General features: G+C 40.8%; 1 protein-coding gene across 5 annotated transcripts in view; it reads left to right on the forward strand.

The window, feature by feature from the left end:
• LOC141947741 (contactin-4) overlaps positions 1-27,237 on the forward strand; it is a 343,702-nt gene that overhangs the window by 210,349 nt on the left and 106,116 nt on the right. For all 5 annotated transcript variants that reach the window (XM_074879185.1, XM_074879183.1, XM_074879188.1 and 2 more), the window contains 3 exons: positions 1,860-1,986; positions 3,030-3,205; positions 24,296-24,391. In XM_074879185.1, the coding sequence (XP_074735286.1) occupies positions 1,860-1,986; positions 3,030-3,205; positions 24,296-24,391 (399 nt within the window). The remainder of the gene's footprint in view (positions 1-1,859; positions 1,987-3,029; positions 3,206-24,295; positions 24,392-27,237) is intronic.

Below are 27,237 nucleotides of genomic sequence, written 5' to 3' on the forward strand. Positions count from 1 at the left end.
AAGATAAATACGACCGATATGACTATACACTTAGTGCATTCTCTTTTGTGGTGGTGCCTGAGGGAGGAGACATGGGGGAGAGGTTGCTCCATTATAATCTTCCTGGCAGAGTCTCTCTGAAATCCTTTCGTGGAGACGACAGGATTTTCTCCCTGGAGTAAAGAGCTATTGTTCTGTCCCTAATAAATCCAGCTGATTTCCCAGTGTAGGGGGATATGAGGGCTATACACATTCATTTTCACCCTCATTCTATCAGGAGGACGTCTTCTGTTCATTCCTTTTCCTTTCTTATTTTTTTGTACATCTCATCATCTTTATATTTTATTTATTCATTCTCCTCTGACCTCCTATACCCACAAATTTCCTGCACATCCATCAAGATGGACTTCTGGCAACAGATGAGACAGCAGTGTGGCTGCCTGGCCAAAGTGATATCCATCCTCCTGTCCCTGAGAGCCCCTGCCCTCGGCAGCGAGGGAGCCATGGGTGCTGGCAGCAGCACCCTGATGGCCCATGCAATTGCCCATCGCCGCCTGGGTACTCTGCAAGAACAGAAGTCTGCTGTAAAGGTGTTAGGGCAGAACATGATTGGAAAATGTTCAAAAACTGTTAAAGCAAGGCTCTGTCCATTCAGCTAAAAGACTTTCTGACTATGGGCAGTTTCACTGGGTCCTTACTTGCACTATACTTAGGGGAAGCAGCCAGGAATTGACACTCATGAGCCAAAAAGTCTTGGTGAAATCAAGATATCTGATCTTTCCAGGGAAGAAAAGTTGGTTTCCTTTATGTTCTGAACATCTATTGTGAAAATAAAGCTGTCTAATACAAACAGGATGGAAAGCAGTGAATTTATGTTGTAACTTTTTGTGGGTGTTTTGAGCAATACTGGTGTATTACGTGACAATCTGTACTCTAACTGCAAAGTGGCAGGCAGAGAAAAGCTGTACCTCAGCACCATTCCTGTTAGCAACACTCACCCTTACTTCCAGGTTTGAAAAAGGGTAAGTTGATAAGATGAAAAAATAACACAAAAGATGAAAATGTATTTTTAAAATAAAGAACAAAAGTCAATACGAGGAAGGTTCCTATAAGTAATCCCTAACCTCAGGCTGGTGGAGTGCTGTGAAATGACTGCTGAGCTCTGTGAAGCTTGTGTCAGGTTGTTTTGCCAAAATATTTTCACTCTTCACCTATATTTAGAGTGAGTTTTTAATACTCACAAGCGTGTGACATGCTTGCCCGCACCTTTGTCCCTGGGGAGGTGAGTGAGGGGCAGGGGCTGGTGCATGGGGGCGTCCCTGCAGCATCAAAGCTGGGAAAGGGCACAAGGTGTGAAAGGGTTTACCTGCCCCAGGGTCCCCTCGGAGGGGCTGATGCTCAGTTACACCCTGTGACTGCAAAAAGGTTTCAGTCCGTGGATGACAGAATCAGTTGTAATGGAGGGGCTTCCCAGGGCAAACCTCTGGCTCACATTACTGTGTAGCTGTACTTAATAATGCAGTTCTTTAATTTACGGTGAAAATATTTCAGTTTTTAAAGGTGAAACTAAGCATTCTGATTTGAAGTGAGCTTTGCTATGACAATAAGGTCATGCCTATTCCCATTCATTTGAACTTTGGGTAAAGTTTCAGTCTGTGCTTTATTTAGTGCACAGATATTTTCATGAATGTTGACTCCACTTGAGGTTCAATGGCTTTTGGAAGAAAAATTTGGCTGCTCTAAAATAAAAAAGTGTAATTATCACTTCTAAGGTGAATGATACACGGCCTCTTGCTGCTCAGGTACAGTTTTATATTTTAACACTGAGTACATGGAGATTCCATCACGTATCTTTCACATTTTTCCTCTGTTTAATGCAGACGACAACACACTGCACGGGCCAGTTTTCCTTCAGGAGCCCAACAGCATGATCTTCCCCTTGGATTCAGAGGAAAAGAAAGTGAAGCTGAGCTGCGAAGTGAAAGGAAATCCCAGACCAACCATTGGGTTTGTTGAATGTTTAACTATTCGTTAGCATGATCTCCACGCTACAGCAGTGTCTCCCAAGAGCCTTTCTCCTGTGTGTGTCGTGCAATATAACTCAGTGATGCCCCTGGAATCTACCACAGTGCTGATGACAAAAAAAACAGGCATCAGGAAATCACCACATATTGCAAAGCAACTGCAAAATTTGGGCAAGAGTTCAAAAAGGCTACAAAGGGATTATAAATAGTCTTGGCTCCCAGATTAACCATCCTTTTCCATAAACGTGGACAAAGCTCTTAATTGTTTTCAGCTTTATTAACTGCTTTGGGATCCTTAGAAAAAAGATGCTCTACTGCTACGGTGATGCTGCTGCTGTAAATCATTTAGGCTGATGGTTTTTTTTTCCTTTAGTGCCTTTCTCATTTTGTTCACCAAAGTAAATGCCACTCTGAAACCGATTAGAGTTGTCAGACCTCAGCCACCGTGCTGTCTTCTGACATGACCAACTATTTAATGCAATAAACTCTGTTGATTCACTGGTGCAAACATATTCAAATTGTTTCTCTGTACGTAGTGATAAAGGTAGCTGCTATGCGGCTGTGGCTCCCTTACATGCTCCGTTGAGAGCTGGTGGGGATGAGGGTTGCTGCAACTGGGGCAATGTGAAGCTAGAATCTCTGTGCCCTGGTTTGTGACAATATCTGCTGTGAGTGAATTTTCTTAAATTTATAAAAAAACAGACAGCGGAAAAAAATCTTGGTGGACTTGAATGGTTTAAAGATCCTGTTTCTGGGACTTCCCCTTGCAAAATGATTAATTCCAAAGAGCAGCAACTACAGAAGCATTAATCATATCAGAGACTGAAATATATGTCAAGGATATTGCTCTTTTAGTTAAATACTGGAATATTTCAATACTCCGCAGGAAATTTGCATGTTTGTGCTTTTTTTTAATTAAGTAGTCAAAGATGTTTTAAATCTTTATTTACTTCATGTTGTATTTTCAAATACCCAAGAGTATCCATTAATATTAGCAGAATTTAACTTTGGCATTTTGTGCTATAGCTGGAAGTTAAATGGAACCAGTATTGACATCGGTATGGATTACCGCTACAGCGTGGTGGAAGGCAACCTGTTGATCAATAATCCCAATAAAACCCAAGATACTGGAACATACCAGTGTGTAGCAACAAACCCGTTTGGAAAGATTGTCAGCAGAGAAGCAAAGCTTCAGTTTGCTTGTAAGTAACAATGCAGTCTCCATTCCTGCAGCGTGCAAGAAAAACTGTGAACACAGTGCCTCCTTTCCTAACTTCTTCTAATGTGTTCCGTGGTATTCTCTGAGGTGTTCATGGAGAGAGAAAACACCTGGATTTAGAGGGGAGATGTGAATGAGGAATAGATGCCTTGGTTTATGATCACTTAGCTAAAATTATATGTAGTCTGCAGGGTAAAATGCCTTACTTCTTTAGAAAGAGGCCACCTAGGAAAGTATCTGGCAGATGTGATCTCACCATTGATTTTTCCTTTCCTTGGAGAATTAAAGCTTCAAAATATTTGAATGAGCATACTTTTTATAAGGAATAAATTCACAATGATAGTTTTCACAAGTCCTACATTTCAGTACTTAGGTACAAGTACTTTCAAGTATGGATGGTATTTTGTAACTCTGTGTGTAAAAGGCAAAACAGGCTGCTTCGTATTTATTTGGGGTTGCTGTTTTATATTTATTCAAGTAGCTGCTTCTTGTTAAAAGCTAAAGACAACAAAAGACACAGGTCTTGATGTGAACTAGCATTATATGAAATTATGTAAAGCCATTTTGAGGTACAGGGTAGAGTCTCTAAGAGTGGGCAAATGATAATGCAGGACCGCAGATCATCTTTTTTTCTCATGTAGTTGCGAAGGTGAAGGCAGATAATATATCCACGGGCTTACTCATCCATCATCTCTGTGATTTCTCTGTGCCGTTGTCCTGGGAGAGGTGTCCACAGCAGCTTAGCGATGACAGCAGGACCTGCTATGAAACAACCTTGCACGCACATGCAGGAGTTCAAGGCAGTCTGTTCCCAGACATGAAGCTATCAGTAATGATGAGCTGGGACTTTCAGTAGAGCTTAATGAAAGATGCATCAGCACCCCCTTGGCTGGGGCCATACTGTTTGCTGAAGTCAGTCATTTAAGGACAAGCTTGGTACCAGGTTGCAGCTCCTTAGGCTCTGGTCCCAGACTTCAAAGTTCAGGATGTGGGACTAGAAGGGAGAATCCTGATGCTGGCAATTAGCCACAGACTACTTGAGTGAAAATACATCAACTTCCTTGCTTATTTAAATTGTTAGGTGCTTATTAACCAAGAGCTTGCAAACGCAGAGAATTTTGCACAAAAATAAGAAACCTTTAACATTTTATCTTTGTTTCAGTTACAGGGTGTTTATTAAATTCTGATTAATTTATCTATCTCAATGAATGATAACATCTGGCAAAAACCTTTCAAGTTTTCTAGCTGAGCAAATACAAATTTGGTTTAACTGATTCTTAGTTAAGAAGATTGAATTCAAGAACAAAGCTTGTTCTTTTCCAGTTAATGATGAGGAACTTGAATAAATGTATTATTTTTGATTCCTAAAATTTATTTTATATTGCTAAAACAGCATAATCAGATTAGAAACATTTGGATTAAATAAAAGAAATGAGCATTTATCAATGTAGTCTCTGTGCTGTCACAAAGCAGTAAGTCATTTTGTCTTGTGTAATCACAGAATCATCTAGGTTGGAAAAGACCTTGAAGATCATCCAGTCCAGCCATTACCCTAACACTGACAGTTCCCAACTACACCAGATCCCTCAGCGCTATGTTGACCCAACTCTTAAACACCTCCAGGGATGGGGACTCCACCACTGCCCTGGGCAGCCCATTCCAACGCCCAACAACCCCTTCTGGAAAGAAATACTTCCTGATATCCAGTCTAAACCTTCCCTGATGCAACTTGAGGCCATTACCTCTTGTCCTATCACTTATTACTTGTTTAAAGAGGCTCATCCCCATCTCTCTGCAACCTCCTTTCAGGTAGTTGTAGAGGGCGATGAGGTCTCCCCTCAGCCTCCTCTTCTCCAGACTAAACCCCCCCAGTTCCTTCAGCCGCTCCTCGTACAACATGTGCTCCAGACCCTTCACCAGCTTCGTTGCCCTTCTCTGGACACACTTGAGTAATTCAATGTCCTTTTTGTATCAAAGGGATTGCAACTGGAATTAGCTGAATTATGAAACAGACTGGTTTAAGTTTATTACCAAAGCCTCTAAGAACCAGTAAAAACTGGCATCTATATTACGAATGCCTGGTTTTCAGCCTTGATGTCCAAGACATGGGGATGCAGTAGCACTGCTTAATATAACTACTTGCCTTTATGTGGTTTTATTCGAAACATGAACATTTTTGAATGGCCTTCTGTAGGTTCTGCGTGGAATAACCTAAAACACTGTATGGGGAGGACTCATTCTAGCTGCTGCAGAGCTCTCATAAACCTGTTTGCTCTCAGTTGCTCCCTCAGGATTTTTCCCTTTTATCAAGTTTTTTCCCTTGAATTTACACCCTTGTCTGACACCTAGATTGCATGTGCAGTCTCTGACCCAGCTCCAGCACTTCAGCTTGGTCTCTTATGCCCTGCTATTTCACATATTTTGACTTGGCTGTGGAAAGCAATTTGGTTAGAGTCTCAGGACTGTACTGCTTAACCTGTCCGTAGCTTCCCCTCAAACAAGCTCTTATTTTCCATCCTGATCATGCATTGTGTGATTTTTGTGTTATCTCATTTTTATTTCTGAAGAAAGTTATTGCCGGGTCTTTTGAGACTAATGTCTGGGGTTTTGAGGGTTTTTTGCCCTCCTCTTAAGAGTTAAATTCTGAATCTTGGGGCATCAGTAATATATGTTCATTCATTCTTCAAGGGCTATATTATTCTTCTCTAGCATTCTCAGTGAAGATTAAACTGCGATCTAGCTATTCAACCTCCTGTGGAGGTCAGAGAGGGTCAGCAATTTAATCCTTGAAATATGTATTTAGGTTACAAACTCATTACGATAAAAGTGCTAATATTTTCCCCCAATACTTGCTTTGTGATATGCCATTTACATTTCAAATTTGTTCTTTTTTCTTTTTTTTTTTCCCCCCAATGCTAGTTGTCTCTGAAATTGAACATATTTTCAGAAAGTGAGAAATCTGCTGTGCCACGGTAACAGAATATGGATTAATGATACCCTAAACCTTGTGCTTATAGCAATACAGGCTCTCAGAAAATAAAAAAAGCTTTAAACTCTTGAGTATGGATTCTAATAATGGCTTTTCCAAAATGATATACAAAAACACAGCTGAACTAGATTAAATGATGTGCTTTTTATTTTAGGGATTGGGACTTAGCTTGACAATTTTATTCACTGTACCGTAGTTTTTGTTCAGAAATAACACTGAAATCAATAAGAAGTTCTGCCTGGAAAGAAGTGCAGCTCTGATGTGGCAGTTTAGAGATGTACCCACCCATTTCAGACATATGATTAAATCTATTTACTATGGCCCAGATCCTGCTTCCGTTTAAGTCAAAGATAGAACTTGTATTGATCTTTAATGGCACCAGAGCTGGACCATACCCCTCACAAAGTGATGAATTTGCAAGTCATTCCACCCACTCAGCTCCTGCTCCCTTTGGCATGACACGAAGGTGCTGAGCGGCTCTGGGCTGCGGGCAGGAGAGCAGTGCAGCTCGGAGCGGAGCAGTACGCCGTGAGCGGGATGCGCTTTTAACGAGAGTCCTTGCAAAATTATTTCTACTGACTGAAATATTTTACAGAATGGAACATTACTGCACACAGGTGCTGAAAGTTGCATTTATACCCACACCTCCATAGACATAACATCACAAAATAGAGTCCTGGGAAAGTCTTCAAGAGTTTGTCTATCCCCAGTGCGAGGCAGCATCGATGCCCGCCCTTAGAGAAGCTCACCAGCCTGTTCTGCACATTTGCAGACCATTCTCAGGGGTGTGTATTTGGAGGACTATGTAATATGATTTAGTTTCACTTATTTTGGTGGCCTCTGCTAGTGCTAATCTTACCTGCTAGCAGCTACTACTGATCATGCAGAGGATGCTTTTACTCCACACCCTTTGCAGACAATGACCCAAAGGCTTTCATACCTTTTCCTCCCTCTTCTGTTGACTATTGAGTATGGTAGATGTCCAAAAGGATTGTGCTTTTTGGAAGGTGAGCCTGATATCTTTTCACCAGAAATGTCTTTGCAGAAGCCCCCAGTCTATCACCACGTGTGGGTGACCATGGAGAGTGCTATCATCCACGTGACTTGTGACTCTTGTCTACTGTCTTTGGGTTTGCTCTTGTTTACCAAACTGTTTGTAAAGCAGAAAGGGACTGACTGTCAAACCTGTTCAAAATGAGCAACACTGGTGGAATTTGGTTCAGAGGAAATAGGACTGCGTAAGGTTTTCCCTTCTGTTTGTAATTCTTTGCCAAGCGATGTCCAGATCTTTTTTTTTTTGTGATCACGTTGGTGCCGTGGGATAGGTGAGACAGGACTCTTCCCAGCAAAGAGAATAGCAATTACTATCTTACATTTCAGATTATTTATGAGCACCTATAGAATAATATATCTAATTAGAGATTAATTTTGATATTTATTTTACCTCGCTGAGGCCACAGATTTTTTTTTACCACCAAAGCTTTGAAACCAGACATTTTTGCATTTCTCTAGGAGCAGTGCAGGGGGTCAGTCTGGACACCCCCTGTGCACCCCGTCCCAGGGATCTCCAGACTGTGTCTGCTCCATCACCGCTTCCACCTGCAGCAGCTAATGTGCCCCCAGGATGGGGCCAAGGCTCCCCTCTGCTCTCCTGGCAGATGAGCCCTGTGTTCTTCCATGGAGCCATCCCCAGTGCTGGTAGATGAAGATATCCTTTCCCTGCTGTGATAACTAGACTCAATTTGGCCCTTAACTCCTCATCAGGATTTGCAGTTTAGCCTGAAAATGCACAAAGACAGTGCTACCTGCAGTAATGCTGGTTTAAAAATAAACCCTCTGGAGAGTGGGTGAGTAGCCTTGCAGTAGCTGTTGCCTTTTCCGTTGGTACCGATGTTTGTCACATGCTGCTGATTTTGAAATGAGTATCCAAAGAGGAAAATACAAGTTCAAATTGGTGTAGTTTTTCAGTCATACCATTGTTTTGCCCCCTGTTGTTATAAAAACTGCCTAAAAGTGATGTCTGTGAAACATGAGCTGTTAGAGAAATGGGATCTACTTTTCAGGGGTTTTTAGCATTTTCCACATTGTTGCACCCCCACGCTGGGAGGATGGTTGGTGTCCTTCCTCCCGCTCTGCACAGAGACACTTCTCTGAAATCGGTGCCTTTCCAACCCATAGCAGTTTCCTATGGAGTTTCCTTCAAATCTGCAACTTAACAGGTCCATGATAATGCTGTGGGAATTTTCTGCAGTTGGCAAAAATGATACTGAGATGTCCAGGGGCCTGAGAAACCAGTTTTTACAACAGAAATGAGGCCCCAAGAGAGGTGATGATGGGGCTGAAGGGAGGTGTCCTCAGAGGATGCTGGAGCAGCAGCAGCAGCAAAGCGTCACTGTGCTGCCCCTGGGAGCTCAGACAGATGAGACAAAGATGAAGAGGGAAGGGTCTCCTCCTCCTCCTCCTGCAGACAACCCCGGTCAAGCAAAATGTCCAATTTTGTGTGTGGAATTTAGCCTGAACTGGTTTTACTGTGTTTGAAGATTAAACTGTGCCTGGAGGGCAGGGTTTGGAGGTGGGTTTCTTTCCACCGCTAACCAGGGCAGCAGCCTCAGACTTACCTATTCATTTATAGAAACTCTTAACTTTCTTCTTCATTGCTGTGAACATAGTCCTAACTGCAGGGATTCACACTATTGTTTCTGAAAACTGTTTCCCCGCACACTTTATTAAAGGAATTTGTTTTATAGAAGTGTTTCTTTGAAAATAGTTGTTACGCATGAATTAGCAGCTAGGACTCAGCACTGTGCAGTGCAAATGGCAGCATAAAATACAGTAATAATGTGGTTGTAATGAGAATACTTTGGGACTTTGACCTACCATCCCAAAATAATTTCACTGTGATGGTAGAAAAAGAAAATTACTCCCAACATTATACTGAAAAGGATTTTTTTGAATATTCCCATTGTTGGAGTATTTCCTGTTATATCTTGTACCCGAGCAAATCCCATAATTTTTGCTATTAGTTGCTTAGAAACAAATTATAATTGCTGTTCAAATTCTTTACTGTTGTTACCCTCTTATTGCCCTGAAGTGCATTCATTTTCTTTTGGAGATTAAATGATCAATGAAGAAATTCTTTCAAGAACAATTAATAATGAAAACATTTTCAGAGAACCGCCAAAGTATCTGCCTCGCCTTGCCTAAACAAACAAGCGCAACAACAATCGCATTGATTGATCAATGAAGCAATGCACTGCCGCTCGGCTGAATGAGGCATTTGGCACGCAAATTAAATCATTTCCGCAGTGATTACTAACGTCTGACTGTTGAGAAAAAATGACATGTTTTAAACATCCTGGAAATTAAGGAGACGGAGAGTTTGGGTTGGCTTTTTCAGGAGTTGAGCTGCAGCTGGGACAGCGGGTGTGCACGGCTCTACTCACCCCTCAGCAGCCCATCGGTCATCTGTGCTCATCCTCTTTGGAAAGTTTATTTTTTCAAGGTTTTTCTGCTTGTGAAGGGAAGAAATCCATTTTGGCACATTTTCCTGGCTCCTTCCTTGTTCTGGTTCTTTGTGAGAGCACTTGTAAAAAAACCCTGTGGGGTTTCAGAATCCTCGGTGGGAGCTGCCCACCTGCACTAAGGTGGGGGAAGCACCCATGCCTGCCTGCACATGGCAGCCCTGCCTGCAGCCACCACCGCTGAACATGTGTGCCTGTGCTCCAAGGCTGGTTTTCACCCCAATATTGAAATACCACGCTCAGCTATTTCTTGCTCAGGCACTCCTTCTACTTTTTCAGAGCCTGGACTTCAAATCTGCAGCCCTTCCCGTAGGTTAACTCACTTTTTCCTGGCATTTTTGTCAGTGCGCTGTGCCCATGAGTACAATTACAATTCAAAGATAACATCCCCATGAATGGGGACCATGAATCTGCCTTAATTAATTTCATTTTCTTAATTTTTCTTACATCTTCAGGAAGCGGTTTTCTTCATGTGGCCTGCTTTCCCATACACACACCAAAATCTCTTTTGCTGTCTCATTTTTTTCCCTTTGAAGCCTTTCAGAGCCTCTGAAGTCTTAATGCAGCTGTGCAAAGTGTAGTTGTCAGTGTTGGAGAACTGTCTCACAACCTCTGCACCTTTGCCACGCAGTCTCCGATGGGCAGAAAACTAGGCTAAACCTCACGTAAGCTCTTCTTTTTTTTTTTTTTTTCTTTTGATGAATAGGACCAACAGGGAGTATGTAGGAGAGGATAGATACATAACCTACTTTACTTTCATCTGTTATAGAAAGACCCTTAATTTAGAACAGAAACATGGAATTTATACCTGCTTTGTTTCCACCCAAGGGTTATAAATAAGGTGAATACATTATTACTTAAAGCAGTGACAGGACATTTGTAAATAATCAGCGCACCTTCTCCCAGAGCTAGTAATCTTGTAAGCCTACACTGTTATTTAGGAAGTGTATTTCGGTTTATATCACGCAGAAATAGTGCTGCTGATAGCAGGGAGCGTTGCATGGGGAGGTGTCTGAGGGCTGTGGCAGGAGAGCTGCTGCCAGTGCCTCTGGGCATCGCACTGCAGTGAGCTTAAGATCACAGGTCGGTCACAGTGCCATGGTTTCTTTTCTGGTTTAGAAATTTAGGGAACAGCAAGGCACAGGCTTGACAGGTTTTTTCCTGTCTCTCTCCCTATTTATGAATTTTGCCTTTAATATGTAAAAAACATATATTCAAAATATATGTATGTTTTTCTATCTAGGGGCTGGATCTTTAAGAACTAAGTGTAGATGTAGGTGTTTGCGTAAAATGAACAGTTAAATGGACCAATTTGGTGCCAGTGTGCCAAGATCCAGGATGTAAGCTTTCTTTGAAAAAAGCTCTGCTGTTACATGAAACTCTTTCTAGTCTTGAGAAAACTATCTTTGTGCTAAATCATGTCAGGGTGCTGTGGAAGACTCCAACGACCTGGAATGGAATAAAAAGAGAGATTTCTTGTTTTCTCTGATGTTCTGAATGAAGCAGTAAGTAGTCAGGTTCTAAGCCCAGGTATTTGGGATGATTTCACTTTGAAATGGAGTAGATCTCTCTGCATTTGAAGATCTTCTGACCTTAGGCTTAATTCACTTCACTTTGACATCTCACCTGTTAACTTAATACCACCTTTCTTTTTATATGCTTAATGCATAGGTCATAAAGAAAACAGTGTAAAGCACCCACAGTAAGCTATAGAGAGAGCAAGATTTTGTCCATCTTTCCCTACTTTTGCTTTGGCTTTGTGCAGGATCTGATACTGTGCTATTTATCAGCAAAAATTTCCCATTCTCTCTCTCATTCCTGAAGCCTTTTCAACTCGTCTGTATTACCAGCAAGGTAGTTCCTGTCAGTGGCCTGTTTGGCTGCTTACCACTAGGTTATTAGAGAATCAGTGCACATCATTTGACGGCTATTCCACTCTTTGAAGGGTAAAAGCAAGAATAGTAGTATGCTGGGAATATTAATGTGTCCTTAGCAGTAGTATTAATCCTCTGACTGTGACTATATTTACAGAATACTTTTCTGAGCATTTTTTCTTAAATCAAAGCCAAGGATAGGAACAGTTGAATAGCTATGTAGATGATATTCCAGTTTCATTTTGGCATAACTTGAGAATATAGCCCAGCTACCTTTATTGAGTACAGCCTTACCTCTGCAAACCACTGATGTCCAGCTGGCTTATTCTGATGACAGCTAGAATGATGCATAAATGAGAGAGGAAAATAAATTGCAAATTTAAATTATTATTTTGACAATAAATGAAATAATAGCCTGGAAATGTAGATGCCAATATAAAGCAGTATCCTCGAGAGTGCAGTGACCCTTCAGGGAACTCGGTTTTTCAGCGAGATTGAACCATACTTTCTTGCAAAGACAAAATGGGATATGACCAACTGCAAACTCATAAATTTAAGAGAAATTTTTCCCTCTGGACTTGTGGATAATTATTAGAGTTCATAAGGATATTTCCTTGAAACGTTAATATCGTGAAATTTTTATTAGCAATCCTGTAGAGACTTTGCCTGCAAAATATTCCTAAGCAGCCAGGGTAGAGTCATGCTGTGTCCCCACGCAGTGGTCCTTGCTTGTGATTTCACATACACATCCATCATCATCACTCTTTTATCCTTCAGGAGTGAGTTTGGGGCATCATTTCCAGAACAAGTACTCTTCACCTGCTCGCTCTCTCCATTACAGACATTAGAGGTTCGTCAGGTCTGTCCAGGAGATCCCTGATGAGCCTCAAACCACATAAACGTCTGTGGTTGCAACTAAGGCTTCTTTTGGTCTGGGTTCTCTCCCGTTACAAGTCTTTCCAAACATCTTCCAAAAACTGATCCTAGAGTGGCACAAACATCTGAAGAGCCGTAAGCATATGTTTTCATGGCATATTTTAATCACTTTTTCTGGTCTTTTAAGTCCAGTGGATAGAGAATAGGACAAGGAATTGAGGTCTATGTTATTTTCTCAGTTATTAGGATGCTTCTTGTAACACCTCCCCTTTTGGCTCTAAATCCCCTGGTCTGTCAAATGAAATAATGCTGTTTATCTAGTTTGAAGAAATAATTATTATCCTTCGGTTGATCCTTACTGATTCTATGTCAATATTGTCAGTATTGTCTTTAAATTTATGAAAAATAGCAGTTACAGGACCCCCTGGTCAAGCGCAGACTATACCCAAAGACCAGAGGTGGACTCTCTAAGAAAATTTCTGTTTCTGTTGATGGGATGCAATGCCAATGCAGAACAATTTTATCCTAGTGGCTGCTTTTTCATTGTTTTATTTTTTGTTTCTTATTTTCCTTCTGGAAAGCAAAGCCAGAGAATCAGTGTTGGCATGCAAAGGACAGCAGAGCTTTAAATATGTTTGTCAAAAGTTGTCCCATGTTAGTTTTCCTGTCTGCAACAAACGTGACTGCCATTTCATAATTCATTAGACATGAGAGATGAACAGAATGAAAAAATATCTCCTCTCTAAGAGATGCTGCCTCGCATCATAATGTGCATTTCCATAGGCAAGCTGAACCACCAGATATAACCCTCTGAGGATCAGGATCTCTGTGGGGTCTTTTTCGTTTGTGTTTCTATCAAGTAAAGGGAAATTGTTCTTTGAAACTTCTAGCTCAGTGAGCTTGTGTCACATTATTTTACATTATTTGGGGTCTGAATTTGCATTCATTTAGCTGCACAAAGTAAGAAGGTGCAGCATAGCATGCTCCGGTGGGGAACACATGAGGCATCTGCAATGTTAATGCTAAAGTGAGAGAGGGCTGTGTGGTATCTCCTGCTGCAGATAGAAGTACTGCTTTCTGGCTATAGCAAAATCATCAGTGCTGGAAGAAGGTGTGCAAATAACACATCGTTTTGCTAGGAAAATATAAAAAAATTCTGAGTGAAGTAACTCCATTCAAGTCAACCCAAGGGGAAATGTCTGCCCAGATTTTCCAGATTAAAGTAATAAAATAAGGTTTTCTGACTCCTCAGCATTTTGTCTCAAGCAGGAGAGTTGCTTCAAAATGAACAACATTTGAAATATTTCCAATAGAAGGATAGTAAACAGGTGGCTTTTATGAAATGGAACATAAAGTCAAGGAGGATTTTTTTCTTTTTTTTTTGGTGACATCATAGAGTGATTTGATTTGGAAAGAGAACAGTGGGTGCCTTGCAGGTACTGCTAAAAGCCCCTGTTCCCCAGTAAGATGAATGGCATGAAGAAGGCAAAAAAAAGTACTGGGGCTGCCTTGTTGCCTGTTTGGAAGCAGGGATCGAATCCCAGCAAGGTGCTGAGGATACAGTGTGTCAGGAGGAGCCATCCTGGTGAGGACAAGCAGCTCGTGCTTGGTGTGCCAGAGGAAGGAGAAAGTGGGCTGAGCATGGCATGAGGATCCATGACTCCCGCAGCTGTATGTTGGCCAGTGGCATTGATAATACTTGAGAAAAAGCTGCCACAGTCTTTGGGATGCAAGGTAAAAGCCTGAGGAGGAATTTTAGCCGTGCGGGTAGACAAATCAGTCTGTCTTTGATAGATGGTAGTCAGAAAGGCTTGGCAAGATTTAAACATAGTCTCAATATGAGAACCCAGATAGAGATGTCAAAGTCCAAGATGATACATAGGTCAGAGATGTGACGGGGAGAGCAGGGAAGGCTTGGGAGAAAAGCAGGATCTTGGCTTGCATGTCAACACACCAGCTTTCTCTTTTCCTAACACGAGTGTGGCCATTTGCAGCTCACTCCTGTCTCAGACAGGAGGAGCTGCAAGCCCTTCTGCCTGGCAGGAGGCAACATGCATCCTCTGAGAACATCTGGTTTGGGTTCAAACCTGCAACTCCTCCAGCTACACTTCTCATCATGTAGCTAAGTTGACCCTTCGGAGCAAACCCCACCATGAAAATCCTCTGGCTGCAAATGCCCCCATGGCAAAGGCTCATCTGAGAATTTTTGCATCTTGTGAGAATGGTAGCAGTTTCTGTGCAGGAAAGATCAGGGAAGAGAAAGGTCTAGAAGGCCAAACTGGACCTGGCCACTTGGTAAAGATGCACAGGCAATACCTTGTTTAATGCCTACAGTAATCAAGTCCAACCAAAAATATTTTCCAAAGGAGAGGCAGGGTAGCAAAATGGCAAGATGTTTACCTCTAAAACTTTCTTTTTTTCCAGTGAAGTAGAAATCCTAGTGAAATTTCTGTTCTAAAGGTCAAATTAGAAAGCTTTCATCCCCAGACTTGCAAACTATTTCTGAAATCAGTGACTAAAAATTCTTCATTAGAACACCAGCTCTTAAACTAAAATTCTGTTAAGCTCCATATCAAAGGAGGTTTTATTTTGAGCTGCATAGTCCGCTGTGTAGTCTTCACACAGCAGCAAGGACATGGGCAGAAGAACTAAATCTTTGTGTATTTGTGAAAGGGATGACATAAAACCCTGCTTTTAAAAAGTCAGGCACAGGTTTTATAGAGACAGTGTTTAGAGATATTAGAGCCATAAATATCAGGAGGCAAATCTTGTCAAGTGTTTCGAGAGCAAAAAGCTTTAATGCTTTTGTGGGTGCTAGTCATCAGTTAAAGTGCTTTCAGCCTGCCTTCATATAGACAGGCTATGATTTCTTCAAACCAATGTCCTCTAAAATCTGAAATTGATTGAGATGCACTAGAATCTCATCTTCAAGACTATTTTACGGGACAAATTAGCATAGTTTATAGTCTACAGCCAATGAAGTCATATTATTCCATGGACAGCGATGCAAATGACTTCTGTCTCCATCTGGTTGTGTATTTTGTCCAGGATATGAAAGTATGCTCTGTTGTATGTGGAGAGATATGCAAATGTGATGAAAACAATTTGGAAGAGGGCATACAAGCTGTCTCTTGGTAGAAGGTTCTTTATTCAGTCTGAACCAGGAAGATTTGGCCAATCCTTCTGGTCAGTTTTTTTGTTCCGTGAGATGTCATTGCCAACCTATTCAGATTCCCCTTGAAATAAGTCTTTAATAAAAAAAAAAAAAAATCCTGTTGACTTCAATTCGACTGAATATGACCTTAAACATCATTCTAAATTTCAGATTGCTGGGATCATCTTAAAGTTATAGAAGGGGTATGAGAAGGCAAACCTCATTATGCTCCGTAAATCTCTTTTAAGTCATGCTTGAAAATTGATTTTAGGTGTCTTGGCTGTATCTGTGTACCTAAGTGGATTGTGCATTTCACGTATATGAAGAGGTAATTACTCCTTAACTATACGCTTTACTTGCTATTGTATGGGTGCTTTGAATTTAATTTAATATACGTAGTAAAGGTGGTGTTTTGTCCCCTATAGAATGCCCAAAATTGCCAGTGGACAAGTTTAGCTTTCTAATTTGTCAATTCTTAAATTATCAGATTCATTTTTAACCATTCAAGTTTCTTGTATCCAAAGTGCAACGGAGTTTCAAGGGTGAAAGATATATGGACTAAAAGAACCCCTTCTATGCTGATCCAAGGATTGTTGATAATCTAACTGAAATATTAGTAACCTAATCAAAGACTTATTAGTACAGTTACAATGATAGTAAGGGGAGAGTGCATAGTGTCCAGTTATTGCTAATTCCCAGTAACTACACGGTTGCAATGCTGCACACAGTCTAGTGTGGGTGGGTATCACCTACCCTTTTCCCTTCCTGTGCTTCTCCAGGACACAAGCTGGGTGGTGGCAGCCTTCCCAGGAGGAGGCACTTACAAGCCCTTGCAAGCCTCTGGAGTTGCTTTGTTAGGAGAGCATGATGGGGGTGGTCTTCCCCATGGCTGGGGCTGACTGCAGGTATTTTTCTACATTTGCTGCTACTGTTGTATTACCCACTTTTTCTCATTGATTTCTCTCTCTGTTATGTCTGAGTTTTACTATATGTGTTTAATATAGGTAGTCTCCTTGCTCGTGGTTCTTTTTGTTCCAGCCAAGCCCAGTTTTGCTCAGTCCAGGGTTGTGGTTCTTCAGTGAGGAGGAGCTGGGGGTTGTGCTCACAGCTCAGAGGCATCTGTTTCCATCCTGCAGCTGCACCAGCAAGACCTTTGGAATTATACTGTGGTTGCATTCTTGGGTCCCGTGTCACAATCCCTTGTTTTTCCTTCAATCACATACATCCTCTGTCAAGGTTCATTGAATATCTCACTCTGAAGGAATAATGATCCATATGAAGATATAGAAAGACATACAGATACAGGTATTATGCTTTGGTAGCTACTTGCTGTTAACAACAACTCGGTAGAGCAGTATCACTGACATGTTATCAAATTTGCTTTACAAAAGTCTCTAGAGATAGACCTTAAGTAAAATATATCAGCATAAAAGCCACTAACATTTTTTTTTTCCTCTAAGCCTGAACATTAGTCATGTTTTCTTTTGGAAATTAAACTTCAGTGATGTATAAAGAAGTGATTGATGTATGTATGATTTTGTTAGAGTATAGTAGAAGGAGAAATAGTTTCATATCAGTTAAACAAGTATAATAGATAAAAATAACATTGACACTGCTTTTATAATCATTAGAAAAAAACCCTTAAATGTAATGACAAAGGGTTCACTAATGGTGTATGAGTTTTTGACAGTATGCCATTCAGGGCAACGTAGAGCAGTGCTTCCTTCTGCATGATATAGTCACATAAATTGGCTTTCTAAAGACATGCAGACACCTGTCACCATCAATTTGAATCATTTACTATTCATGTAATTTTCTATAATATTTTTGGTTTTGTTTAATAGTTCTATAAAATAGCCCTCTTGCATAGAAAGTTCTCTCTTAATTTCAGAATGGACATAATTAAAAAAGCATTTTGAATTCTAAAAATATGCTGCGCATTAAAAAATAAAGCAAACCATGGAAACCCTCCTCCGGCAAACAAAGGCAGGCAAAACAGAGCTTAGCTCTCATAAAAAATCGGGATCTCTCTGTCAAATCACCAATGACCTGAGACTTGCAGCCTCCTGAGGGAAGCCTCCTTGTTTTGGTCTGGTTTCCAGGGCACGCTGAGTTCAGCAGCTGAGTTATTTCCATATTGCAGCCAATAATGGGAACCAAGCGGGCCTCGTGTACAAACAGCGCAACCACTCTGCTTGGGTAGAGGTCTTAACAATACAACAATCAGTGGAGCTATAAATGAGAAGGGATATAAATACAAAAAGCAGAGGTTGAATATGACACTGCCCCTGCCAGCGGGAACTTGTGGGAAAGTGAGCTAGGATGGTCTTGTTTGTTTCCTTGTACTTTGATGTCATCTGTGAAATATTTCTTTAAAAGAGCAAACTTTGACTTCTGGGAGTTATCTAGTGGTCGCTTAGAAAAAGAATTACCGAATTTTATAAATAAAGTACAAACCCAAGTAGGTCCTAATAAAGGATAAAAGGCTACAGCTCTTTTGCTTATAATTGAATCTTCTTTGCTATAAAGACTGATTTTTTACGTAAAACTTGGGGAAATTTTTCATTACTCTAGCCAAAGTTGGATAATTGTTACTGTGGAAAGCCATATGTTTTTGATTAAAATTTCCATATGCCGTTTACTGAGACAAACTACACAGTCTTAAGGGGCTTTGGATCATTTCAGATTGTTTAAGCTTTTATTAAACCACATTTGAGGTTTTGGAAGGAGGTCATTCAATGCAATACCCTACTCAGACTGAAAAGCTGATGGGGTTGACAGCTGCTGCTGGCACCTTCTGGGCTTTTGAGCGTGTTTGAGGAATAAGCATCTGTATCAGACTGGCATCATTTACCACTACCTGCGTCAGTTGTATCACTAAGCGTTAAGGCAGAGTTTTAATGGAAGCTACAGAAAAATTTAGTAATGCAAGAAAAGACATTCAAGTTTGTATTAAAGGGTGGGTGTTAGTGTGCACATGCTAACAGCGTATTGCGCTCCAGTGCATTTCAGCACCAGATGTCAAGTTTCTGTGCAAATATTAGCTAATTAAGTTGCTTTTGAGAGATACAGTTTAAGGATTCATCCTTAGAGATGTACAAACTTTGTCACAAAGAACTTAAGTGACTTTCCTGAAGTCATGCAATCACACAGTGGTGTCAGTGGTACAAATCAATGTATTTTTCACAGGTTAAATGCATACAGCTTTACACTCATGTGGGTCTGCTAAGTCTGATTTAGAACTGATCCTGTGGAGATGAGAAGTTTAAATGGCATACCCACTCATTAAATAAGGTATGAGGACAGTGTTAATTGTGATAACCTGTCTGAATTCCTGTTAAACCTCCCTGTTATGTTCTTCCTTTGCACTGAAAACATTACTAATCATGTCCTCCTGTGATGCTGAGGTTACTGGAGCTTATACAATGTTTTTCTCTTTTCAGTGGAGTCATTGGTTTAGCATTGTGTGCTCTCAATAAGCTTTGGCAGGACATTGACCTCCAGAATTGGGAAGCGTTAATATCTTCTTCCTCAGTGGTTTCTCAATCGATTTTGACAATTGCTTTCTAAATAGAGAATCTCCAAGTTAAATAGGGCAAAAACTACCGTGCAAGTGTATTCTTTTTCTAACAATCATACAAATATCTGATCTTGATTATTTGAAATCACACATTTAAAATAAAAACCTGATCTGTAAGTTATTCATTGGTGTAAGTGACGTAGGATTTCTTGTGAGAACATATGCTGCTTTGATTAGTTAGAGTGAGTTTACATCCTCCTTGTGTGTGCTATGCTGCGGTGTTTCCTTTTTGATCCTATGAATAGAAACTGTATTTTTTCATAGTCACATATTGCCCAGTGCCACAAATCACCGAGTTGTTGAATGGATGTACTTTCACCAAAAGTGCATGCGGGGATCCTGTCTCTAACAAGAAGCAGTTTCTATTCATGTAAGCAGTCCTTAATTCTGGTCATGTTTTGTTTGTTTCATGTATAAATATTTTTATCGAAATTAAAGCTCCTTTCTTTTTTGATCTATGCAATGATGGATCACTATAATTGAAGCAATTCACACCCTAAAAACTTTAATTAAGTCACAAAGATGCCTGCATGCTAAAACTTAATGAATTTATCACTTCCAGGCATTGTTTTGCTTCGTCTTGTTCTCTCCCTTCTGTTTACTAATGCTCGTTACATGATGTCTAACATTTAACTGTAAACTCCTAAAATCACCACGTCTTTTATTTATATTATGAGGTATTTAGTACCCCATGAGGTACTTAATTATTAATCATAATGTGATTATTTTCAGATCTCTTACATACTGTGTTGCCAGGTCCCAGGGAGCAAACCTCTGGGACTCTCAGGTCTGCTGGTGGGCATCAGGCCACCATACTATCACCCTGGCTTCCAGACCTCCTCCTCCTCCTCCTCATATACCTGAAGGCTAGATGGGTGCAGTGCCCTGTAATGTGGCTTCCTGCTTATCAATGGCCATATTTTCCACCAGTTTATCCCTAGCTGAAGCTGGCTGCTTAAGTGTGATTAAAGCATAGTTAGTGTTTGTGCATGTTCTAGAAAGGTGGTCTTGATCTCCAAGCATCAAGGATGCTGAACCCACTGCTCTCTGTTGTAGTTTGTTCCACCATCTGATGATCATTCACAGTAAGTGTAATTTCTCATCTCCATTTCCATGACTTCAGCTTCTACCACTGTTTTTTGTTACATCCTTCACTGGGTTAGGAAACACTTGAAGGGATGGCATTGTCGCCTCATGACAGTGCTTTTACATGTAAACCAGTATGGTTTCATTCTGTTTGAGAAAGTAGTGACCTGTTCGAGGCTTTCACTGCCTCCCTCCCAAATCTGGAATATAACAAGAAGGACTAGGAAACAAAAAAAAGGTAAAATATGACACCATAAGAAAAACACTGAGTAGAGGCCAGCCCTGTAGCAGCACATGCCAAAGAGCCATGCCGAGTCGTGGGGGTCATCTGCTCAGGCACAGTGCAGGTCCAGCAGCTGGACACCTGCAAACCTCAGATTTCCAGGGTCACCTAATTCTGCTCAGGTGTAATTTCCAGTGGAAAGAGGTCTGTTATTGAGGGAAACATGGAGGTATGATAGTCCTGCTTCAAACCTTCTTCTTAAACTGTAAGTCTGCCAAGAAATAATGGAGCTTGTTGGCTCAATAAGTCTTCTGGCATTTTTGTGGGTTTGTTGGTTTTTTTAATTGGCAAATAAGTACAAAAATCGTCCTACATTAGTTAGGATCTTTGGGCTTGGGGCAAGGCAAAGTAGAACTTAATGATCTTGTCAGGGGAGACACATGCAGCTGAACCATTTACACTGTAATTCAGGGTCATCCTGCAGCGTTGGTTACTTTTTTCTTCTTTTGCTGTCCCATTGATTTTTAATGTCAAAAGTATATAGAATAATTTCTTTCTTACTCTCTGGGCAGGGGTAAAGAGGCACTAGACAGCTGTGTTTCCCTTGGAGGAAGATAACAAACATGGGGAAAGAAATGTCAGAGACCTACTTCTGCGTTAAAGCATCTTGCGGGGTGGTTTTCAGCGAGTGTGTTTAACTTTAGTCAGTGTCTTACCTCCATGTATGGGGAATTCAGCAGTACAAAATTTCAGTGCAATATTCTGCACGCATTTGAGCAGAATTTTGTAGGAAAGGTTTTTGTTCACTTTGCACAGCATGTGAAAGCAGAGGAGAACCTCTTGAACCCGCACATCACTAATCAGTATGCTTTGTAACTGTTCAACAGCACTAATAATGTTCCTAATTTCTTGGGAAAGATTGCAAGGTGGTGTTTAAATGAAGTTTCTTATTAATAAAATCTTAATGATATTATTGTTAATTCAAGTTACTATTTAGGTATTACAAAAATAAATTTGAAGTGTGGATTTCAGAGTGCATGAGCATAATCAGCCTAATCAGTTTGATGAGACATTAGCCTTTCTTATAATTATCTTAATCTTGTTAGTTTACTCAGAGCCAGATTTTAAGCACATGCATGAGGCTTTTCAGAATTGACAGTTGACTTTCAAAGCTTGATAGTTTGCACTACGAGAGGTAGTGATGAATGCTCTACTTTGTTTGCTGCCTCCAGTTGATTTTGACCATTCTTCCATCATTTCCTAGTTGTTCACCCAAGCAGACTCTTTGCCTGATAGCAGTCCTTTTCTTGTCATAAATATATAGCTATCTGTTTTGTCAACAAATAAGATTATTTCTTCCTTGCAAAAAAAAAAAAAAAAAGAGAGAGGACTATATTTGCATTTAAACTATTGAGTTGTGCGCTTTCTCCCAATACTGTCGTAATCAAGATTTGCTGAGTCACCAAGCAGGTGGCTTTTTTTATGATTAGTAATGAAAGACCTTTCCCATTCCCTCCCCTGTGATTAACAGAAGAATTCCCTAGAGCACTGTATAAGTAGGCTTAAACATGCAGGCTCAGAGTTGATGCGGTTTTTCTTTCATCTGTTCCAAAGCAGACCTGCATCTGGCTTTTTTAGGATTCAGGCCTGAAAAGTGAATTCACTATAATCTCTAAGATGTTTTGCGTATGTATATGCGTACGGCATAATATATTAGTTCTATCAGCATGGAGGAAGATATAAATAGCTAAATAGAGATATGGAGAATCTTCCATTAAATATTATTTGACACTTACCAATATTTTGGCAATTTTCTTTCTAGTACGTATATATGTGTGTGTATATATATGTATATAAAGCATCTGCTTTGATGATTGGGACTTGTTTTGCTTTTACTTTACTTTTTCATTTATTGGAAATAATATTCATGTAAAAATGTTTCCTAATACCACGTTTATTCCTCCATGCAACTGTGCTCAGTGAGGATGGAATCCAATCTTGTGCCTGTATGCAGTCAAAATGCTTTTAAATCTATGGGACTGACAGGTGGCCAGAGGAATGTAATAGTGGTTCCTGAAAAGTGCCATTCCCCCATTTTTTTCGGAACTTAGGACAGAAAAATTGTAACCCTCTAATTTCCTTGATAATGGGTTTTCTTCTGTTTTCCTTCTGTCTTTTTTCCTAGGCCAATAAAAAGACAGAATGACAAAGAAAATCACCCTGCTCAAAGTTATAGACTCAGACTATGATTTGAGGCTGGGGAACTCCATGCTTTATTGTCTTCCTGTACCTACAGAGTCTGACCAAACAGCTCACACTGTTGAACCTGCTGTTAAATTGATACCCAGGTTAAATTTGGATCAGTTTTAATCTCAACTGTAGTGTTAAACCTCCTGTGTGAACCCATTTTGCCCAGAGAGTTTTATAATGCGACAACCTTAGGACCTAATGCAACCAGCAGCAGCCCTGAGTTCAGTAGGCGTTGCTTCACTCCTTGGGCAGAAGAAAGATGGGAGGGTGGCAGATTTAGACTGGTTTTGTTTTCACAAATAATTCACTGCAGTGCAGCTGGCTTTTTAAGTCCCCACAATATTTATCCACTAAAATGCAAATGAAAAAGCTGAAATAATATAATAATAAATTCCCAGGAATGATGTAACGTACAGCATAAGGGTATGACAGAACTGTGCTGGAAGTCTCACGATGACTGCTTCCACTTTAGTTCCCCTTTTGCCTGGACTTTGTCCTGAATTTGGCTTTAGCAGGAAGGGTCCATGAAAAAGGTTTCTAAAATGAAGCAGTGACTTCTGTTTTTACTTATTTTTATTTGTTATTTTTTTTTAAGTATGCATGCCAGTGCTTCCAGAAAACATTTTCAAGAGGGGATAAAAATCAAGGCTTAATTTTTCATCCTTGTAACCTTATAATGATGTTCCTACTAGTTCCTGCTGTTAAATATTTATCACCTGTGTGTTTTCTCTGGTTCCCAACTGCACTGACAACAGGTTTGTAATCACCAAACCACAGCTCAGCTACTCTGAAAGCAAAAAAAATGAAAATTGAAATGCAAGGGACTGTTAAAGATAAAAGTGATTCAGTGTTTTAGTGCTCCCGCGCAGCAGCTGATGGTGCTGATCAATACCTGGTGCCACTGCTCAGCTCACAGAGAGTCACCTCGACACTTAATAGCAAGTTTCTTGAATTCATTGCACAGGGAGAGAAGAGAGGGAGTTGCATTTTTTGCAGTGCATGGCCTCTGAAGGGCAGGAAAAGGAGAGAGGTGGAAGGGGGAATTTAATTTAAGCACTGTGTGGCTAACATACAGCTATTGCAAGAGACTCCCGTATGGGAAAGGAAGGGTTTCCACACACGGGTTGCAAAGGCATCAGTAACAAGTCTTCTAAAGGGAAACACAACTGGCTTATAACATAATTGATAGTGATTATTTAAGGCAGTAATTCTTCATAAATTTGTAAAATAAAACTAGCAGCATTGCAGGTTGCTGGAGTTTTATCTAGGCATGTCTTCTGCCCCAGGTAAATCAGCACCTTTTCCCCCTTACCAGCCTTGCAGCCTGTGGAGACGTTTTTGCTACCAAAGCACTCTCCCACTGCCCCATGACCCACCCAGGTCTCACCAACCCACCTTTCAAGCTGATGCTCACTTTGTTTCTCTGTCCCACAGCAAAGTCCTAATGACCCTTCTGTCCTTCTCATGAGGGAAAAAAACCCATTAAACTCCCATTAATTGAGTTCTTTCTCTTTTGGCAGATCTTGAGAACTTCAAAACCAGAACAAGAAGCACGGTGTCTGTCCGCCAGGGCCAGGGCATGGTGCTGCTGTGTGGGCCACCGCCGCATTCTGGAGGTAAAGCCATTTCTTTCTCTTGCTTTCAGCACTCGGTGGCAATTTGCAACATTTTCATTCTCAGGGTATGTTTCAGGAAGTTTAAAATGGCACACCTTAAAGGAGAAGGCTGTGGTGGTGCCAGCCTGACCAAATGGGTCATGCTGAGGAGTCCTATTGACCAAACACACTGGGAGAGCTCCGGTTGGGTGTAAGTGCAGAGAAGGAGCCTAATTTTACTGCATACAACTATGCACTAAGGAGATAAACTGATGAAAACTAAAGCAATATGTGCATATATAGAAGACATGGCCAAGATCTTGTGCAACTTTTCGAAACCTTTCTGTGTGTGGCCTAGGTGTCTCTTCTGCAAAAAGATTGAAGATTGCTGACAGAGACACTTTTGTGCATCATCTTTTTTTTTTTTTTTCAAATACTCATTGTCACTATTTTTGTCTCCTGGGTGTTGAGGATCCATTAGCAGTTGTCCAGGTCTCATATGGTGATTTATTTCTGGAATGGCAATACATATTCTTCCTACTGTCTTTATGGAAGGGAGAGGCAGGGAGAGTGTTGTAGGAGAGGGAGAAATAACATGCCAGCAAGTTACGTAGAGATGTTGAAGACACCACTGTATTCTCTCCTGATCTTCACACCTGCACCTTCTGGAAATGATAATCTGAAGGTCCAGACAGAAGGACAGAGAAACTCTGCTACCGAAATTCCCTGAAGGTTTGCCACTGTGTGCACTGTGGTTTTTGCCTGGTGATAGGTTTAAATCCATTATTATTACAGAGACAGGTGCTAACTGTATCTCAGGGCTCGCTGAGTGTCCAGCAATACAGACTGTACAGAAAATGACATTACCTGTCTTCTCTTGACAGTCACTGGTATCTCTAACACCTCAGAAAGAGACAGATTTCTGACTGTCACAGAGAAATGAAAAAGCTGTAGTAGCAGATAGGTAAAAAAAATAAATCTGTGGTGTCAGAGTGGTCTTATCGACACATACTCTGTAGAGTGTACTATAGTTGTATTATAACATGATTGCTACCCTCTTAAAATCTTACTAATTTGTCATTTTTGCACCTGTCACATTATACTCGCTGTTTAGAGCAGGGGCAGTGGCGTGTACATCCTCATATGGTTATGGAAACTGGCACCCACAGTGGTTACTGGGTCTGGCCCACCCTGTGCCTGGCCATGGCAGAGCTGTGCAGATATCTTTGCATTGCATTGCCCCCGTTCCTTGGTCACTGGCCCAGGCAGCACCTCGGGTCACAGACCGTGATAGGATTTGGGAAAAATATTGCAGACACCTGACCAGCTCATCAAACACCACCTGGGGTTCAAAAAGGGGTAGAGGTTTCAGATCTAGCCAGGCTGGGCTGCATCAGCCCTGAATGCTTCAGGCATTTGTGTCACACCCTTCTGTATTTCCTGGGCATTTTCCATAGCCACATTTCTAACCTAGGTTATCCTGGAGAGTCAACAGCACAATGCACCCACCCAGGGGAGGGAGGGTTGGGCGAGATAGGAGGTCAGTTCTCATTAACATGAAGAATATTTACAACCTTCTACTCTAGATTATCTTAAGATTTTCAGTACAGCAAAAGGACTGTATAAATATATTGAGAATCTGGAGAACACCAAACGCTCACATAGCGCTCTGAATTTTAGCACCAAAGTGTTTGGTATTCTTCAGATTCTCAATATATTTATGTTACAAAGTAGCTAACAAGGAGATGAAAGGGAAGACTACAATAGCTGCTGTCTGCATCTGCCTGGTGATGATCTCTTCTGGCAGCATGTGGTACCTGCCAAAGGCCCTTCTCTGAGAAGAGCCACCACCATCCACTATTTGTGTGAGGAGGTTTACGAGGAGTTTGTATTAATGGCACTTAGACAAACAGGGTTTTCTCAGTGGCAAAGGTAAAATTTAGTAGGGAAAAAAGTAGATTCAAAGCAGAGTTTACAAGCGACTAATAATAAATAACATAGCAAGTACTTTGGTGTAGTTTGCTTCAAAGAGGATGGTATAAATGCTTAGAAAATACAAAACAATTATTTCAATTTAGCACAGATTTGTTTTAAATGTGCCAGTGCTACATTTGTTGACTGACTTACAGAACATGTATTGCACTGTTACCTTTATATCAAAAAAAGTGTTAGAAAGGGAGTTAGTCACCTCTTCTTGCCAAGCACCATTTCAGTGTCATGCTGCTAACAGCCATGATCAACAACAGCCATTGCGGTTGGCTCTTTCATCAGGGGGTCCTTTGGTATGTTACAAACAAGCAGTCATCTTTTATGGATCTGTGCCCCTTTTAAAGAAATTTGCAATCCTGTTTTGAAATCTGTCTGTCCTCATCAGTGAGATGAAAATTGCTGGGTGAGCCATTTGCCATTAAGCTGCTTTTATTGCTCAGATAGGATAAGTGCTTGTGGAGCTTCTTTGCTTGCATCTGACCGGCTGGCAAACATACCTACCTGCTTGATTTATTCAGCTAGGGCTTCTCACCTTCTGATGTTGTTTTTCCTTTTACTTCAGACATTATCAGGAGAGTTTTAATATCTCAATTTCTGATGTTCATCACTTGAAGGTTGTTCTTGAATCTGTGATATCAAGTCCACAAAATTACTTGTTATCACAGCATCTAACTTCTATCAGAGTGGATCCTGTATTGTTAAATATTCCCCAAAATGATGTGCCCTCTGGTCTGTGTGGAGGGAGTTTGCCCCTCAGCCCCTGCAGGTGGGTCTCATTGCCACATCTGATGAGGCAGCTGCCAAAGCTAGATGTTAAAAGCCACTGAAGACAGGTTGTGGATCAGCCATCAACTTGTTTGCAGTCTGCAGTGCTGTGG

This window comes from Strix uralensis, chromosome 10 (genome assembly GCF_047716275.1).
Source record: "Strix uralensis isolate ZFMK-TIS-50842 chromosome 10, bStrUra1, whole genome shotgun sequence".
NCBI lineage: Eukaryota > Metazoa > Chordata > Aves > Strigiformes > Strigidae > Strix > Strix uralensis.